Genomic DNA, 20,648 nt, shown 5'->3' with positions numbered 1-20,648 from the left:
TCTTTATGGTGGACCTGAACAACGCACAACCAAGTGTACCCAATCCCCTAGTCCTTCACTTGACTCACATATACATGTGAACAAGGAATTAGTCTTAATTTCCCAAAGATGAAGGTTCTCATTCACCACACAATACAAATTGCATGATTCCAAGTTTCTATCCAACTGAAACTTGGGTGATGAGAATCTTTCCTTATTCGGTAAATTATGACACTACCACAAACGAAAGAATCAAATCCATATTGCTAAAATAGAAACATACAATGATCAATTTTCACAAATGCCATTGCAAGGAAATATAAATAAGATAAAAATTCAAAATTTTGATTATTTATAAAAGTTGCGGAAAGACTTTTCCTTACAATGTAATTACAAATGAAAACTATGTTACTACATATTTCTAAGCAACCTATCATAACTCCTAAGCAGCAGCTCAAAAATCTGGTCATCGAACCATGCGATTGAAATCCATCTCTTCGCGATCAGACTTAGCATGCTTTTTCTTTAAGTTTCCTTTTTTTTCTTTGATCCTACAAAACATAAAAATGTAATCTTATCACATCATGTATTAAGAATCTACAAATAGGAACTTAATAGAGTTAGATAGTGGATTTACCTGAAGTAGAGTCAAACCTTTTTGACTTTACCCTCTCTTAGATCTTTCAGGTATTCAGGGCAGCTTCGCTTCCAATGTCCCTTCAAATGGCAATAGAACCAAGTGGACTCTTTGGCATTTGCACATGGAACTATCTTAGAACTGGCTTTTCTCTTATGGTCAAATCTTTTGACCATAGCCAATTCCCTTCCCATAGGAGAAGGGATCTTTTATGGACTATCTATGCCATTGCCTATGTCCATGGCAGCTTGGGAAGTAGATCTTCCAATCAAATTTCCTTGACCATTGCGCCAAATCATTGTTGACTCAGCAACAATAAGCAAATAGGTAAGATCAATAAGGGTCACGTCGCGGTCTGTCATATAGTAGTCTTTAACAAACTGACTATACGACTCGGGAAGTGACTGAAGAACCAAGTCAACAGCCAACTTCGTTGGGAATACGACACCCAACATTCCCAGCTTGTTAATGTGTGACTTCATATCCAAGAAATGTGCACACACAAACCTTCCATCTTGGTGTTTACTAGCCAATAGGGCTTGAGTGACCTTTAACTTTTCAAGTCTTCGAACTTGTGGGTCAGGGAGAATAACTGGAGGAGGCGGAGGAAGTGAAGTTCCACTACATCACGAAGAACGGATTAATCTTTCACCTTGATCGTCTTGTGGAATATCATCTTTGTGAATAAAGGATTCGGGAAGACCATAGTAGTCTGAACTAGACAGCTACAAGGGAGAAATTCAAGTTTAGTTGATTTAAGTCCTTAATATAACACCCAAATGAAATATTAAGGCTAGGACCCAACACAATATTCTACAATTCGGAAGAGGGATGCCGTAATCCAATTGCAGAATATTTGAAGGTAGGTAAATGACGATTTACCAATTTCCACCATGAAAAACGAAATTGATTATTAAGTTTTAATTGGATTGAAATTCCTAGATCCTTTAAGATTCATTGAACTTTTCAATGGTATGTTTAAATCTCGATTGTGCCCTTCAAGTTTGTGACTGGGATGCCGAGGATCACAAACAAGGTGTGAATAACCATGCAAATTAGTCTGGTACACCCAATGTTACAAATCACCTAACCAATGTGCCGGTTAACCACACACGCTCCATTGATCTATGATTAACATCAAGCTACCCTTTTTCACGCACTGTCAGTCCCAGATTAGTGTGTCGGTTAACCACACACGCTCCACTAAGATTGGGAATTTAATAAAAGCTTAGTTACTTTATAATTATCATTATACTTATAATGAGAATTGGTGTCCTATCCTACCCGTTCGGCTAACGACCCTCCACCAATCAAGGAAGCGGTGGGTGAGAGTGGACACCCATTAAACTTCCATTTTACAGGCAGTAACCTTATACCCCCCCTTATAGACCGGCTTCGTGAATGAGGCCTACTAACGATAAGACTGACTTGTCTTATACATATATATAATTATTAAACTTTTAATATTATAATAGTATAAGGGTTGAATTTTAAACTTTTAAAATTATAAGGTTTGGAATTAAAGTATTCCTAAGTGTGACTTTACAAATTCCAAAACTTGAGGGCAAGTTTGAAACTCTTCAAAACTTTTCATTTCCATAACTTATAAGTTTAATGACTTTTAAAGAAAAAACTTTTCATTTTCCATAACTTGAAGACAAGTTATGGAATTCATTAAAGGCATTTAGATCAAACATTTTAATTAACAAATAATCAAATAATTTATCTATGATCTAGTTAAACTCATAAGTCAAGATAATTCATATCAACAACTGCAAGAAATTAGTCTAATCATATAAAATAATACAATCTTGAAATTTTGACAATTATCTTTTAATTGGATGAGCATGATAATTACCATATCAAGAAAACAGATTATATGTTTCAAAAAACAGTTTGTGGTAATAATCCTAATCAATTTCTGGCCAAAAACTCGAAAATCTGCAACCAGAGCCATCAACTCGGCGAGTGCAAGAACTTGACTCGTCGAGTTGGTCATTTACTGAGTGGACTCGTCGAGTCAGCCAGTGGACTCGGCGAGTTTATCAGTCAGAAGCTAGAAATTCGATTTTTCAACTTTGAAAAACAATAAGCATCAAGTATAACAGAAAACAATCCTAGGCTCTAATACCACTGTTGGGTTTTGAGCACTATAACACTCCTATGGTGCACATGAAACCCTAGATGCTTTGGATCTATGTTTTTCTCTAATTATACATGCATTTTCAATTTTCCAAAGCATACATCCTAACTAGCATACAAGTTGACAATTGAACAATACAACTAGTTAGATAACTTACCTCTTAGTAGGACTTGTAGTTCTTGGCCTTCAAAAGCTTGAGCACCTCAAGTGTGATGCCTCTAATGGTTCACAAACACCAAATGCAAGAGGAGGCTTGAGAGAATAAGTTACTTAGCACAAAATCAACTTCACTCTCTTAGAATGAATGGGGTAGCCGATTTTGGGACTAGGGGTATGCTTTTATAGTGTTACTAAGCTAGGGTTACATTCATGCAAACCCTAATGCTCCATGACCTTTCACATTCTTATGCTCCATGGGTTAACCTCCATGGACTATCTCATTGGTTTAGCCCATCTAAACAATCATGGATCATTGGCCCACACTATAAGAATCATTGATTTACATAATCAATCCCCATATATTTAATTAGTCTCTTTTGATCACAAAATTAATTTCAAATTAATTCTTGATCAATACTAATTAAATAATATGATTATTCAATTAATATATTATACTTATAATATATTAATAAATCACAAATAACCTTATTCTCAAAAGTCCATCCTATCAAATTGCACTGATGAAGGCAATCCAAAAGGACCATGCTACAATCGGGTCAAGTACATCTCAGTTACAGTTATGGGCTTAGACACCAAATCCAACACTTTCTAGTAATCCACTTTATCAAGTGGGTGCATAGTTACTTTCAACTTACACATAGATATAAAGTATCTAGATGATTAAATGTTATATGTGCCTATTATATGTATTACTTGATATATGTGTTAAATGGATCATATGATTTTTACTTGATTTAATCGTATATGTATTTTCATAAATTTATATAAAATATATTGGGTAGTGATGGGTGATGAAAATGATGAGTTGATGATGAGAGAACTTGACTATTGATAAAACAGTCGTCTAACAGAGTATAGATGACGACCACAGACTATTCTTGACAGTCTAGTAGAATGCTAGCAGACTCGCAACCTGTAGGTGTTAATGAACTATTTGTTCATTTGATTTACTCTATCCCCCCATGGTTGCCTTATGAACACATATTGCTAAAGGAATCCCATAAGCAGTATTGTCTACCCGTTGATGATGATGATCATTAGGAAAGGTCCCTTGAGATCAGTATTTGAGGATCAATATGTGAGAATAACGAGAATGGGTAATTTGGTAAATTATTTGATGTGAATTATATAGTTAAAGAACTTAATTATTACGGGTTGAAACCCTTATGTGCTCACCAGGCCCCAAGCCTGACCTACTCAGTTTCTTTGTATCAGGTAGTGGTAGGAAGACACTTGGATGATGAGTGATTTAAGGAGTTTGTAGGCCATTAGTATAATAAGATGGTGTAAGAACTAATAAGACTTGTTTATGTTTATGTATCTATATTGACGACATCCCACAGTTTTTTTGAAATACATTTCTTCAGAAATGTTTTGATAATACTATTATCATGTTTTGGGAACAAATTTCGCATTAATTTTTATACTCTGAAATAAATAAAGCATAAATAAAAAGTTTTAAATTGGCCGTGAAAATGAGGATTTCACAGGTTCCATTGAAAAATAGGTTTGGAAACAAGTTCTAATGAAACTAATTACTTTAGTAAGTATTATGTTTTTTTCAACGGCATCAAAGATGTTTGTAAAGAAGGATGCCATAGAGTAATTTTAATGGATAGATGTTTTCTAAAAGGCATATGTAAGCGGAGGTTCTTTCAGTTGTTAGAAGGTATGCCAACAACCACATGTATCCAATTGTCTAGGATATAGTTTGTGTTGAAAACAAAACTCACTCAGAAGTGATTTGTTGATTTATTGATTGATGATATAGTTTGTGTTGAAAACAAAACCCACACTTTTGGGTTGGTAGGAAAAAAACACTTTTTGGTCTGATTCAATCATCGAAAATTTGAAATCGGATTATTAGAGTTCAAAAATTGGTTTTGGGGTCTGATAGAATCAATAATGAAATCGATCCGGGGCTTATTTAGATAAAAGAGAAGAAATCATAATTCAAAAAAAAAATCAAAGAAATAAGAAAATAAAACTCGTTTTTTTACTGGATGTCATTGCTTCTAAGCTTCTTGATGGATGGTCAATGATGGCTCACTCACTTGATGCTACCGGGAATTTTGGAACCAATTTCAGAAAATAAAAAATTAAAAATTAAAAAAATTAAAAATGACCTCGATGAAGATGGATCGATGTTACTGATTTGGGAGTGCGGAAAATGAAAAACCGCTCTCCTTCAATAACGGGAGAGAGAAGGGGTGGGTTCAATGGTTGATGATACTGAAAACTGAAAATCCGATTGCCCTCTTCAACCATCAACGAATCGGCGTGACAACAGCATGAATGGAGCGGAAAATCAGGCGCCTCTTTTTTTCTGATTTTCTTGTTATTTTAGCATAATCGCACCTAGAATACTAGAAAATACATATATGGTTCTCTTTATATATATATATATATATATATATATATATATATATATATATATATATATATATATATATATATATATATATATATATATAGTAATAGACTTCCAAAATGGGCCGTAGGCAATTTTGTAGCTCGGGGTTACCGCCCAACCTGCCTCCTATTGGGCCACGGCCGTTTATAATTGACTTTGTATGAAAACTTTCTTTGGTAGATCTTATATTAAATTGTGAGAATGATATAGTTGCGGACTTTTAGTCATGAGTCTCATAAGATGTTAAGATACATTTGAAGGATTGCATGAGGCACACTCTAGGGATCAAACCCAAAACCAAACCATCAAAAAAAATTGCAAATCTAAAGATTTTGCACTATACCCACAAAAAAACATCAAACCATAGGGTCTATTTTTGCAGTTTTCTCTAAACCTATAAAAAGTTGACCATTATATATGCACTTAATATAGGACGGAAAAAAGCAAGGGAATGAGAAGAGTGACCTCATTTTGCCACTAAAACTTGAATATAATGTATAAAGTATAAACAAAATATCATTACAAATGTTGGTCCTTACAAAATACATTTTGTAGCGGAAAGAAAGAAATTATGATCAAAGTAAAAAACTGGAAACTTCCAATTCCAAAGCTTCTTACACAGCTACTATCACCACCAACAACCACCACATGAATGTCCATCAACAACCTAAAGCCGCCAACAGCCACCACATTCTTTTTGTGTTTTACACAACTAAGCTAAAATCGGTGAATGGGTTCAGCTGTAATTCAATATACAGTGGTTAAATTATGATTATTGTATGATCAGATTTGGGGGGAATCAAAAGGGAAACAAGCGTCGTCTTCATCGGAGGTGGAGGTTGTGGTGGTGTTCCAGAGAAAATTAGCGTAAGTGGCTGCATAAAAGGAGTTGAGAGGATCTATAGCAATGGCTTCTAGAAGAATCTGTTCAGCCCCCCATAAATCCTTTCTTATTTCCCATAAGAAGTTTGCGTATTTGCTAAGTGCTTCCGCATCCTTCGGCTCTACTTTCGAACCCCTTTTGAAGTACTCTTCCGCTCTGTCCACATAAATAAATCAACTTTAACCCACTCATGAACTACAATGTAATTTTATAATTTTTTATATATAATCATAAAAGTGTTTACTGATTTTCTTTATAATAAGAATACAAAAAGCACCCTATAAGAAAACCAAAAGATATTCATATTCTAGTCCACCTTTTTTTATAATTTTTTTTGTATTTAAAGAAAGTTGGATATTCACATATATCTTCTTGATCATACAAGATATTAAACCACACATTGATTTTCCCCTTATCCCTTCATTTTGTAAAATGACAAATTTCGATTTCGATTTTTTGACAAAGAAAGTTTCGATAAGATGTTTATGTGCCTTGGTGTCACTTTTGCAAAAACTAACACTGGGACCCAATAATAACATAAAGTGTGTTCACGAAAGAATAGTTTTGTTGTAAGCTTATGAAGCTTTAGATTTCCAAATAATCAATACCCAAAAAAGAAATAAAACAAGTACAAACATATTGCACTTTAACATAAAAATACAAAAAGATCTTATGTCTAATTTTCTTTGTTCATGTTTGAATACATTTGTATTGTTAAGTGTAAAATGTAAATGCAATTTATAATTTTATATACCAATGATGTAATTGTAAATGGAGTTTTTTAGATAATTAAATGCAAATTAAGAATTAAATACCTGTCGTAATCCTGGGCGACGATGTACAGAAACTGAGCATAATTGGCAAGTAGAAGCGGGTTATCGGGTTCTTCTGATAAACCCATTTGATAGAAAAGCTCCGTTCTGAAATGACTTTCGCCGTCCACCTCTCCTTCCACGACTTTCGCCGTCACCGGCGAGACAAATTTTTGCATGGTTTGACGATCAAGAACTCCATCTCTGATCAGTTCATGCATATTATCTGCTTCTCCTACAATCGATTTCCATAAACCCGAATCCTCTTCTTGGGTCGCCTGACCCGAAATTGACGGGTTTATTGTTGACGACGACGAAACTCCATCTGGAATAATTTTCCGGTGATGTGCAACGGCCCCATCAAAACTCTCCTCACCGTCTGTGCCGCCAGCTACGGGCCTGAATGTCCCACCGCCACCGTTGACTCCGCCAATTGAGGTGGTTTTCCCAATTGAATTCACCGGAAACGTCTTGATTGGTGAAGTATCAACTTTGGTGTGGCTCTGGTTTTCGATGATTGAAATAGACTCTATGGTGGTGGGAGGCGGCGTCACTGCGAAGGCAACGTTACTTGACATGGCAAACACGCTGTAATTCGCTAGAAGAATCATCACATACACCATTAATGTAGGTGTTTGTGAAAAAACCTGCTGAAACAGCCAAACAAAAGATGCGTTCATCTCTTTCTGTACCCTAACCAAAACCTCCTGTAAATCTTCGTAAAACAGAGCTTCTCTCATATGAAGAGTGTAGTTCTGAAGCTCACGAATTATGAATACCATTGAAGAGAAGGCTTTCTTCACTGAGCAGTAAGCAGATTCCCCTGCTTCTCTGAATCCTTCCTGCCATTGTTTCTTTTTCTGTATGATCCGTAACGAAAAGGGTAGCTCCATACTGTTTGCCTTCCGCTCTATACTCGCCGGAATCATATCCCCAACCCAATCCGGCTGCTCCACCTTCGAACTAACGAATGGTTCTAGATTCTGCATTTCTGATTCGAGTACGTCGCCACTGTCCTTGGTAGTATTCTCATCGTCATCAGATAACTTGAACAATAGAGCCAATTCCTGAATCTCTCGACAGAATTCTTCGTCTGAGAAATTTGCATCTAAGCTAGCACTCACGACGTGTTTAATAGACTTCCGTCCTTTAGATTCAAACGACTGAGATCTGTTTAGCCCAAATATCGACGGTCGATGTACGCACCGAAAAAACAGTGCAACGTCGGTTAATCCCCGTCGTCTCCTTGGAGGCGAGGAGATTGCAGAAGCTAGGGTTTGAGGTGATGAAGAAGGCGGCCAATAATTCGAAGATTGTAACCAGTTCAAACACCCACTCGCCAGTTTCACTCCCATTACCTAAACAGAGAAAAGGCGTAAACGAAAAAACTTATCGTCACGAAATAAGCTAAAAGTTAGAAGCAGCTTTTGGATCAAAACATTTCTTAAACCTGCACATAATCAAAATAAAGCAAAAAATCAACATAAAAAGTGAATAATCATAACGAATCTTAATGTAAACAGGTTTCAAAGTCTCAAAAAGCGAAGAACATGAACACCATATAACACGCACATACACACACATTTTCGGGCACTAAAATAGGATCACAAAGCATAACCGAAGGGAAACAACAAATAGTACACAGTAATTCACGGAAATTCAATTCGAATGCAAAGGCAATATGTAAATGATGATTTCTCGAGATCCACCAACCTGAGATATTGTTTTTCGCTAGCACGCCGGTGATGTCGCTGGTGAATATTTTCAGGTAGAAATTTCCGGCAAAAGGCTCCCGGAGTACGGACCGTAGTTCCAGTTAAGAAGAGGAAGAAAGCTGCGTGGAATTCTCCTCACATGAAAATATCTTCAGTGTATGTACACTGTGTATGTGTGTACAACTGTATATATGATGGGACCGGACCGTATACGAAGACACAATGTATCAAAACTCAAAAGATTAAAAAGTTACACATGACCCCCTTTAACTTGTTTAAATCCATCTTTTGTACTAATTTTTGTTTCATGTAATAACAATCTCCGTCCGTGCATATTCGAAGTGGATACATGTAACGATGTTATTCGGTTCGGTTTTATCGTTTTTTATATTTTAAATTCAACTATAATCAAACCAAACAAGGTTCGTTTTAATCGATTTCGGTTTATTCAGTTCGGTTTTTCAGTTAAACCGAATAAAATTTTGCACGAAAAAATAAATATTAAACTAAAAAAATTAATAAATAATTACCAAATAAAGAAAATACACTAATATATAACATATTACATTAATCTTTCATGTTGTCTTGAAGAACCCATGCATAAACATAAATCTCAATACTTTTTCTTCAAAATAGAAAAGCCTATTTTGTTGTTTTATGTTTTTAAATTTTTCATAAAAATTCATAATATTTTTTTATAATTCTAATATTATAGGTCATAACCAGTCCATTGATTTTGAAGACCTTATGTAGAAATTAAAAATAGACCCATACAATTTTCGAATTACCAATGGACAAGGACTGATTAGCGACATATAGATAGATTAGCGACGAATAATGATAGGTTAGCGACGAATAGTGATGGATTAGTGACAGATTAAGCTCAATTCGAAGGTCCTCCTCAACTTTCTCATATTTTATCCATTTTCATTCAACCTTCTCGGAGTTCATCATTTGGGTAATGACACAACCCCGATAGATTAAACTGTTAAGCCATTTGACAACACATGTACGATCGCATACCCCGTATTGAAAAAGGTCAGGCCTGTTGTAGCCATAGAAGAAAAAATATAGACAAAATTACAAAATTGGTCCTTGTATTTTCCGAAAAATCTCATGTTCGTGTCAACTTTGTTTATTTTTACACATTTTATAGTTTTAGTTTGTTGTATGGTTGGTTTTTTTAGTCGTTAAATTCAACTTTTGACTTGTTAGTTCACTTGTAATGACTGTTATGATGTTACAAACTTGTTAACTTTTTTTTAATGCCCGATATATGCTTAGGCCCGGCCCAATACATGGGCGAGTTGAGCTATGGCCCAGGACAGCAGAAAAATAGTGGGCATAAATTTAATCCAATAAGTGATAGTATATATATATGAGTTTGGCCCAATATTTAGTCCAATAATTGGTCCGATGATGATCTACTGGCGTCTCGTGTAGGCATCATATCGACAAAATGTAAGAGTGTGGGCGCCAAATAACTAAAGTCTGAAGCATCTTGAGAAACGTAATCGCCAAACCTGCCGACGTCCAGACAAACGCAAAGATCGAGAAGTCTCTAATCGATAATCGACTGGGTACGTTTTTCATTCTATTTCATTCCTGTTTTAATTTCTCTAATTCTCTCTAAAACCTACTACATAACCAATGGCGATTGGGAGACCCGATTTGTGTTCATTGTCCAGTGTTTGTGGTGGTTATGGTTTGAGTCCGATTGCTTACCCTTCCTTGTATTCTGAGTTTAATTTTTTTTTCTGAAGCAAACACTGAAATACTGAGTAATTTTGAGGTTTTCAATTTACGAATTGGTGACTTCGACTCATATTCTGGTTCCCTTTTTCTCAATCTAATTTTCGATTTGTGTTAGATTTCTGAATTGGCTGAGTTTTTTTGTTGTTTGTTTCAGGAGGTGGATTGTTTCTTGTGGGCTGTTGGAGGACGATTACAGTAGGAAGGCTTGGTGGAGTACGACCATGCTCGAGTTGTTCTATATTTGAGTTCGAAATCTATTGCTTTTAGGTTTGATTTTTATTGGTTGCTTCAGGTAGAACTTTGAAGTTTTTATGGTTACCTTCATATATACATTTATAGTCTTATAGAGTTTGTTTCTAAACTTTTGTGTTCTGTTTCTATGATTCATGAGGCATTGTTGGGAGAGTTGAGAGCTGGTGTAAGTTCAAAGGTTTTCGTGGATAATGGGGCATATAGAAACTTTCTAAGTAGCACACCTGGTGTAACCCGAGTGCTTCGTTGTGTTGATTATCCATCAACAAAAAAATCTCATTTATTGCAATAAAGTTATTTCTAATATAGCGGGTGGGGGTTCTGATTGTTTTTGGCTTTGATATAGCTTTTGGTTTTGCCCTTTGGCAGCTCAAATTGATGTAGGCATCCCTGTATAATATAGTTAAATTCTAAATACATGTATGAAGTAGGATTGTAGTTGTCAAAGTGTATTGCCATTTTAGGTGGTTTGGACAAGTTCATTGGTATATACGCCCCCACAAGTTCCTATGTGTTTTGGCTCTACTATTTACAAAGTTGTTAATATTTTTTTGCCCAACCTGTTGGGGTTTTGATATTTTTTTTCACACTTAAACTTCGTTGCAGTTTAATTTGTTTTTTTTGTCTTGCATTTGAGCATTTGGAGTTGTCGATGTTTTTTAGTTTCACTTTATTGTTTTTTACATAGGTTCACTATAGTACACTGTTTGACTTTTTTATTCCTTTATTTGTTCTTTGTTAGTTCTTCGACACCCGTTTAATTCATGATAGGTTACTTGTTGAAAAAACTTTAACTTTCTGTCATTATAGGCACAACACTTATATAACAAAGAACTTGTTATAATTTTCCTGAATTGTGAAATGTGTTAATGGCATAACATGGTTATAAGTCGGTATAAACATAGGGGCATTGTTTTTTTGTATCGCCCTGGGCATGGAAAACCAATGGACTGGCCCTGTATATGCTCTTGAATGACTTTTTTTGTAATTAGTTTTGGGTCTTAAGAAGACCAAAGTTGGCTTAATCAATTTTATGTGTAACACCCTATTTCCGCCTTATAGTATAATCGACCAGTCACGGAAATAGGAGGCTTTGATAGAAGACTATTTAAGATAATTAGTCTTGACGAAAGTCGTAGTAATTGTGAAACCGAGAGCGTGTGTATAAAGAACGTCCAAATATGACTTCATAAGAGGAAATTATGATTTTTAGAAGTTTCAGCGCAACAGTATATGACACGGAAACCGAAACAGAAATCGGTCAATTGTTAGAAAAAACAATCTAAATTGAGAGTTGAAGATATCGTCTGTATGATTTCATTGATATAAAGACGGTCGAGAACAGAATTCATATGAGAGAGTTGTGATTTTTATATAAACTTTAACAGTCTAAGCCTATTAAAAAAATATAGCTTTAAAATTAAAGTGAGAACTAGCTGATGAAATCTAAACGAAAGTTGTAGATCGCGTCGATAGCTACGCATAGATATAAAGAGTGTCGAAAACGGAGCTAGTATGAAGAAACTATGGAATTTACAAAATCCACGATTTGCACGACGCGCAAAAAGCACGTGGCACGCACCTTCTAGAAGGTGCAACGTGGACCACAGGGATTTTGACACGTGGCAGGTAGTGGATGGATTGACGTTACCCTAGTGTGTGGCGTGCACCTATGATGCATGGCGTGCATCCTTACTATAAAGAGATAACTCCGACTTCCTTCATTTATCACATCCATTCTCATATCTTTCTCTCTCTCTCTCTCTCTCTCTCTCTCTAGAAACCCCCTCCCCCTCGAGTCCGGCCTTTGTAGGTTTTTGGAATGCTTTAGCAAAGCTCTGAGGCAGTAAGTCGGGCAAATAGAAGTGCTCAGTATCGAGGTCCTACCCGCAACTTTTTGGCTTTTCACCTAGGAATCTCTATAAGTGAGGTTACGCTTACTAGACTTTTAGGATAACTCATATTCATAATTATAGTTGTTATAATGAACCTATAAATACTAGATTCGTTAACAATTTCAGTTATAATGTTGATTGATCTACTTACTGAAGTGGTGTCTAGAATGATCATGTTGGCTTTGTTGTTGGATTTCAGAAAGGTTGTATGTTGAAATGGCCATGCCTCCCAATTGTCTTGCCTGGTTGGTCCTTATTTGATAGAACTCTCGATATTCATTGGGATTAGTGAAGGATCTGGTTCCCATTACCAGGTCGTCATAAAAATTAATAGATTAAAGTAATATAGGTTAATACTTGTTCGGTGCGCCATCCGTCAGTCGGATCGTCAGTAGAATCACTCAGATAACTGTCAATCTTCAGAGTCATTATCATGGTGAGTTCATCTCACTATATTATGTATTCCAGTATATATCCATGTATGTTAGGATATAGGAGCCAATAGAGTATACCCCATAGTGTATATTCTATGTGCCTATATTGGTAGACTTGTTAGGTTATTACTTGTAATGTTAATTGTGTATATGATCGGTTAAGGGCTGAGGCATTCCCGCTTCGTGCGGAAGGCCAAGATGCGGGCGGACTGGATTTATGCTAAAGGACAAGGGTGTCACAACTAGCATTTCTGCCTAGGAAATTATATCCATTGATGATCAATTCTCAATGTATCTTGTAATTCAAAGTTTGATGATATACATACTACTCATTCAAAAACAACTATTCAAATCAAAACTCTCTCATGAAGCCCTGAACCTAGTTCAATATACTACATTCACTCGACTTTGGGTTTGTAACCCTAACTTCCCGGTTCAAAACATTTATTGGGCCAGGAATCATTTGTTGGGCCCAATGGGCCAATAAACTCTCGATTGAATTATGTTGGCCTAAGAATCCTTATTTGGGGCCTAAATGGACCCACATTCATTAAACTATAACATTTTGGGCCATAGGACTTTTATGGGCCTTATTGGGCCTAAAATGTCTCACTTTGTTTCTTGAACCTTATTGGGCCTAAAACTCATTCCTTTTTATCATTTTGGGCCGTAAACACACATGTGGGCCCAATGGGCCGAAAACTCCTATCTCGGGCCTTATAATTTCGAATATATTCAATAATAGCCCAAAAATTTCTCCTCTATTTTCTTTCCTCTTATTCTCGGCTATATATATATATATATATATATATATATATATATATATATATATATATATATATATATATATATAATTATTGTAAAAAAAATTAAAAAAATTAAAATTAGTTGAATTAGAACTTGACACCTCACTATGGACTAGAGGGTATCCATGCATTTTACCACACAAGTATCTAGAAGATCTCATGCCTCCATGCATTACCTCTCATACTTCTCTCTTCTCTCTTCTTTTTAATCTCATCTGAGAACCACTCCTCACCACCACTCTCACTTCAAGTTGAAACACATGCTATAATTCCTCTCATATTTCTCCAAGAACTTCAAGAAAATCCCACCCATCCACTTCAAATTGCGTGTGTGTGCTTGTGTGAGATCAAGGACTCCCCATCAAAAATCTATTCATTTTTGGTAAGCTACTTCTCATCAAGGTGTTTAACTTCATGTTCATGATAAACTTACTTCTCTTAACACTCTATTTCATTATCTATGTTCCTTAGAAACCCCATAAGTTCGAGATCTACTCAAGGGAGCTTGCTATGGCCGAAAACTCTCTCATTTCTTCACCAAAAACCGAATCCATCAACCCAAAGTGAGTTCATACTCCCTATTTTCGGTTTTTACTATGTTTTGGGGGAGGATACAAGTTGCTTTGTGTAGATCTACGTGTTTAAGCATGATTATGTGTGTTTTTCCATGTTATATGTTGTGCTTATGGGTTGGAACTTCAAAGATTTCGATAGATCTACTAAAATATGGTGATATTGGTAAACTAAAACACTCCATGCAACTTATTATGAAGATGAAAGGATTAAAAACATGTTAAGGATATTTGAAACAAAGTAAAACCGTGTAAAGGGCCAAAAATTGACAAAGTAAACAAAAAGTGAGGTTCTTATGTAACTCACGGTTTTAAGAGGACCAAAATGGGTTATTTTTAAATAAAAGTGGATTTTTATGAAGTTCATAGTTTTAAAAGGGCCAAAAGTGTAAATTTTCACAAAATGGGCCTCAAATTGGGCCTTCACGGTTTCATGGGCTAAATTTGTAAATTTTTGACTTTTGTGGATTTAATTGTCATTTTAAACAAATTTGAGCCAAAAATGTTAATTTTCGGTTAAAAGGGCTGGAAATGCCAGATTTATTAAACTTGGGCCGAAAAGGTAATTTATACACAATTGGGCCGAAAATGTCAATTTTCATAAAATTGGGCCGAAAATGTTATTTCTAATAAAAGTGGGCTAAAAATGTCATCTTATTTTGAAACAAGCCCTAAATGTAAACTTTTGGTCTTAAGGGACTTAAAGTGTCATTTTTACCAAAAATATGTCTTAATTGTAAATTTTCGGTTTTATGGACCAAAAATGTCATTATTACAAAAAGTGGGCCTTTTATGTCATTTTGGTAAACAATTGAGCTTAAATGATCAACGTAATAACAAACGGAACAAATACGTCACTTACACTCTCAATTGGGTCGAAATATACCTTACATGCTTATTGGGTCTTAGTGGCCCATTTGCATGTTTAAGTGGGCCTGGAATACACCCTGCATGTCTATTGGGCCCTTGTGGTTCAATTACATGCTTATTGGGCCTGAAATATACATTACATGCTTGTTGGGCCTAATAAACTAAAAACATACACGGAAACAATATACTCTGTGCAATTCAATATTCGCATAAAATCAGTAAAGACTCTTATGAGACATTTCGTTTGTTCACACCTATCTAGTGTACAACCGTAACCTGTAGTTATAATCAGAGTCTCCTGGAGGGAGATTGAGAGTTTGTGTATAGATCTATACGGGGTTGACACCCCACACCTGAGCTGATCGCTACAGCTAGACTAGGCTAGTCTAGGGTGACAAACCTTACCTTAAACAAGTCGGCGTCTGAAAAACGTCATGACAGGCAGATCAGTCAATATTAAGTATGGTTATAACGACTCACATAGAGAAATTAACTCCACTGTAAAATTTACGGAATACATAAACAATTATACGGTTGCGATACTATACAAACACCATTCTACGGTCTTTGGGTTTTAAGACCACAATACTTTTACATGCATAAAATATCGAATTTTCTAGGAAAACTTACAATTATACATTACCTTCTACTTACAACAGAAAACATGAGAATTTTGGAATACACTCTTTATACATTTTCAAAACAACACACATGCTTTAATACAATATTTGATACGGAGCGTTCAGACCATTTAATTATTTTACAAGAAAATATCGGATTTTTCTGGTGTTTACAAAGTAATACAAACTTTTCATACAAATATGCTTATGAACTCACCAACATTATATATGTTGACCATTTTCAAATTAACTTGTATTCTCAGGAAATCGTTAAGCAGGTGGGCATCAAGAATATGTGGAAAATTGTTGCATTTTGTTGCTATTATAAACCTTTATATTTTGGGATGTAACTCTTGTAAACAATTACAATGATGTAAACTTAGTATGGTTGTATTATCTCGCGTGTGATGATAATTCATGCTTTGTTTCAATTATATTAATTGTGATCATATTACAAGATGAAGTCACCCAAACCCCCGGACGTTTCCGACGTTTCTCCGGTTCGGGGGTGTGACAAAGGGCGAGTTGATGGCAATAGCAACTTAAACGATTGTGAGCCTAAATAATGGCAATAGCAACTTAAGCGATTGTGAGCCTAGATACCCATAAGGCGAGGTAACGATAATAGCAACTTAAGCGATTGTGAGCCTGAATACTCGATGTATGCATATATATGTATTGTGAAATATGGTATATTGGGGGAACTTGCTAAGCCTAGCGCTTACCCAATAGTTATAAATGTTTTTGAGGCCTTCCATTGGTTCGTGAGAAGGGCAAGGTTCAACTGTAAACACGCACATTCACAATCATGTTTCCGCAAATGTAAATGTACTCTGATATGAATTAATAAAAATGAAAAATTTGCTTTTGAAATTCAGGATGTTACATTATATGAAAAGAGTTATTATTTTATTTTATTATGTTTTTACTATAAGAGTAATGTAACATCGGGATTCTAGGTATATTATTTTATCATTTAATTTGAGATTTGTGGAGTGACTCGACGAGTTAGTGCCTCAACTCGTCAAGTAGAATCGCGTCTGGTGACGTGGATTAATGAATGGACTCGACGAGTCAGTGAGGCGACTCGCCGAGTCAGCGCTGCTGAAGGAAACCCTAAATTCTCGGGCCTGCGGCCTATTTAAGGGCACTTATAGCCTCCATTTCGTCTCACCAGAACCCTTACATCCTTGATATAAACCCTAATGTCCATAGTGCGCTAGAGTAGTGAGGATAGCTAATCTTGTGTTCATTTTGGCTCATTTCCTCGAAGAGGAAGGAAGGTTCATCAAAGATCAAGAAGGGAGGGCCAGTAGATCTATTTCTTCTTCATCTCAAGCTTCAAATCAAGGTAAAAAGCTTTTACCTTTCTTGTAGGATGATTAGATCTCATGTTCTTGAGATTTAGGGGTTGTAACACCTTCTTGATGGGGCTATGGATGCATCAAGCCCCTTTTCGAGTTTAGACTTCAGATCTGGACCTTGTGAGGTCCAGAGAGTCCAAAAGTTTAGAGCCTTAGTGAATCAACCAAGGAGTTTTGTGTTTTGGAAGCATTAATGGAGTAGTGATGGCATATAGAGCAATATATGCCATGCATGGTCATCAAGATCAAACCTTTACGTGACTTTTGGGTATCAGGAGGCTAGATCTAGAGGTTGGAGTTGCATATCTGACCTCAGGTGCCCAAATGAGAAATTCGAATGAGTCAACTCGCCGAGTCTATGAGATGACTCGACGAGTCGGATCGGGTTGCCCCAGCGTTCTTGACCCAGTGATAACTCGTCGAGTTGGAAGTCAACTCGACGAGCTGAGTGAAACCCTAGGGAGAGCTCTGAGGATACGAGTGGACTCGGCGAGTCACAAGAATGCACTCGGCGAATCAGGTCAACTTTGACTGTTGACTCGTGTTGACTTCTGTTGACTTTATGGTTGGGTCAAATATGAGCATTTGAGACCAAGGAGGGGTAAAATGGTCTTTTACCCATTCCAAGGGTTAGAAAGAGAGTAAGAGGACTTTTGGTGTATTTGAGTAAGAGTGGGATATTGATTATAGATGCTTATCTAATATGATAGGCGGAGGTTAGATCGAGGATTTCCGAGCACGAGATTCTTACTAGCTAGCTTAGGAGGTGAGTCTTCTCACTATACTTTACCTAGAGTGGTATTTATGTGTGACTGGAAGGTCTTTATGTGCTTACTTGAGTTGTGCAATTGTCTGTGTGATATATGCTATATTATGACCGGACCGGAGGGTCCAACGAACCATGGGACTGGAGGGTCCCAACCAGACCGGACCGGAGGGTCCAACGAGCCATGGGACTGGAGGGTCCCAACCAGACTGAACCGGAGGGTCCAACGAGCCATGGGACTAGAGGGTTCCACTGAGACACATTGACCGAAGGGTCTTACAGAGTTATAGCCTCGAGTGGCTAATGTGTTGTATGTGGTATTTTGGGGAACTCACTAAGCTTTATGCTTACTGTGTTATTTGTTATGTGTTTCAGGTAATTCCGAGGATCGCGGGAAGGCACCGGCGTGATTGTACACACCTGTTCGAGATTATGTTGAGGATTCTGGGATTTGACTTTTGTTGTGGATTTATGTTGACTTTGAGACACTTATGATTTTATGAAATACAATATATGAGTTTTATGTGTTTTAAAAATGAAAAATTGGTTTGAAAAATTACGTCGTTACAAGTTGGTATCAGAGCCTTGGTTTGAGGGATTCGGATGCACCTTCGGGTATGTCTGGACTCAAACTGAGGATTTGAGGAAAAATTTTCAAGAGAAACGATTTTTCTAAAAACGAGTAAGAGTTTCTAAGAGAAAATCGGAAAAGAGCAGTGTGTACAATCAACCAGCCCGAACGGTGATTTCCCAAAATACCCTTACCTTATATGTTATGAGATATTATGAGATATATTAGGCATGCTAGAGAATAGGCTAGGTATTTCATATTTTAGGACTAGAGTGGCCTGATTTGTGATGCCTTAGCCTAGGAGTTACTGCTACTGTATATTGCTTTGAGTGCGAGTAGGTAGCAGAGAGGAGCTTATGAGAGGTCTACTTGAGAGTAGCCTGTGTACGGAGAGGCATAGCGTACTTGCGATCTGGAATCCTAGGAGGAGGACTTGGGGTGAATACAAATGCGGTGTGGAAGGTAGTATTGAGCCCGTACTACTGAAAGCATTGGATCGGTGAGCAGCCCAAGTAAGAATCCTTAGGATGCTAAGGAACAAGTAGGGCGAGTGATCGAGTGTGAGTATACTCGAGCGAGTCTCTGATTATTCTGTGTTGTGTTTCAGAGACATCATGGTGGGTACACACCACAACCCCGGAGGGAGTGGGACTAGTGACGATGAGATCCGAAGGATGATTCACGAGGAGGTGGCCGCAGCTATCCGAGCATAGATTCCTGAGATGTTTGGGTCTATTAAGACCACCCTGATTGAGAAGTTTGATGAGCGATATGTTGCTATCACTGAGACTGCAGCTGCTGCCGCCACTGCAGTTGTCACCGCTGCTAGGCCACAGGGAGGTGACTCATTGTTGTTCTAGGAGTTCAGCAACACGAAGCCACCAGAGTTTGATGGGACTCATGATCCGATTGATGTGATGAGATGGATCTCTGATATCAAGGGGTGTTTTTACACATGTTCATGCCCAGATCACTTGAGACTTCGGTTTGTGCTGAACCAGCTTCGCTTGGGAGCGAAGGACTGGTGGAAGTTTGTGACAGCCAGCTTTACCTCTGTGGATCATGCTGCAGTGACATGGGAGAGGTTTGTTTAGATGTTCCGAGACGAGTATGTTCCCCCTGTGGAGAGGGAACGATTGGCGCAGGAGTTTCTGTCTCTCAAGCAGAAGACAGAATCAGTGACCGAGATTTCGAGGATGTTTCACGGGAGGGCGATGTTTTGCCCCGAGCACGTGTCCACTGAACAGGCATGTGTGAGCCGATATTTGAGCATATTGAGGAGGGATATACGAGAGTTCGTGGCGAACTCGTCGTACAGGACATTGGCCGAGCTTCAGGCCAATGTCAGGAGGAGGGAGATTGAGCTTGAGTTACAGACCAGGGAGGAGGAGGAGTCCCGGGGTAGAGACCAAAGGCCAGTACAGTCGCAGCCGGTGACAAAGCGGGCTAAGCCCGCTGATACCAGAGTTGGGGGCCAGAAGGGCCGCACTTGTGGGAAGTGCGGCAAGAGTCATGAGGGTACATGTCGAGCGGGATGTTGCTACAAATGTGGCAATGAGGGGCACATAGCGATGGATTGCCCCAAGGGATTCTCAGTCTGCTTTCACTGCAACCTGACCGGCCATCGGAAGGTCGAGTGTCCCCAGCTGCTATAGGGATCAGCGCAGGGATCTGCATCTGTTGTTACTCGAGCTGCAGAGAGTCGGTCAGTGAAGTCCGAGGCACCGAAGGTTCGCAGGAGAGCCTTTCAGCTGACAGCGGAGGAGGTCCGCACAACACCTGATGTCGTGGCCGGTATGTATTCTCTTACTTATTCTATCTTGAGTTATATTGTTCTTATATTGTGATATGCATATGTACTTTTCTTGTGGTAGAATACATGATGCTGGCTTTATCGAGATGATAACGAATTTCAAATTCGTAGTCATTTAGTAGCTCGACCCATCGTCGTGGTCTCATGTTGAACTCCTCCTGGTAGAAT

The 20,648-nt window shown here is 37.5% G+C and overlaps 1 protein-coding gene across 2 annotated transcripts; it reads right to left on the bottom strand.

Moving 5' to 3' along the window:
• Positions 1–5,850: 5,850 nt before the first annotated feature.
• Positions 5,851–8,930, bottom strand: LOC145141339 (uncharacterized). Of its 2 annotated transcripts, none has more exons than XM_079074626.1 (3): positions 8,761–8,930; positions 7,051–8,497; positions 5,851–6,391 (listed from the first exon to the last, which is right to left on the bottom strand). In XM_079074626.1, exons 2-3 carry the CDS (start codon positions 8,400–8,402, stop codon positions 6,136–6,138), a joined length of 1,608 nt encoding a protein of 535 aa, XP_078930752.1. In that variant the 5' UTR covers positions 8,403–8,497; positions 8,761–8,930; the 3' UTR covers positions 5,851–6,135. The 2 variants fall into 2 exon arrangements, with proteins under 2 accessions (XP_078930752.1, XP_078930753.1); XM_079074627.1 differs by having other exon boundaries at positions 7,051–8,405.
• Between the last annotated feature and the right edge of the window lie 11,718 nt (positions 8,931–20,648).

Source organism: Lactuca virosa, chromosome 9 (assembly GCF_052849685.1).
Source record: "Lactuca virosa cultivar CGN04683 chromosome 9, Lactuca_virosa_CGN04683_v6, whole genome shotgun sequence".
Lineage (NCBI taxonomy): Eukaryota > Viridiplantae > Streptophyta > Magnoliopsida > Asterales > Asteraceae > Lactuca > Lactuca virosa.
This window is presented reverse-complemented; position numbering and strand designations above follow the sequence as displayed.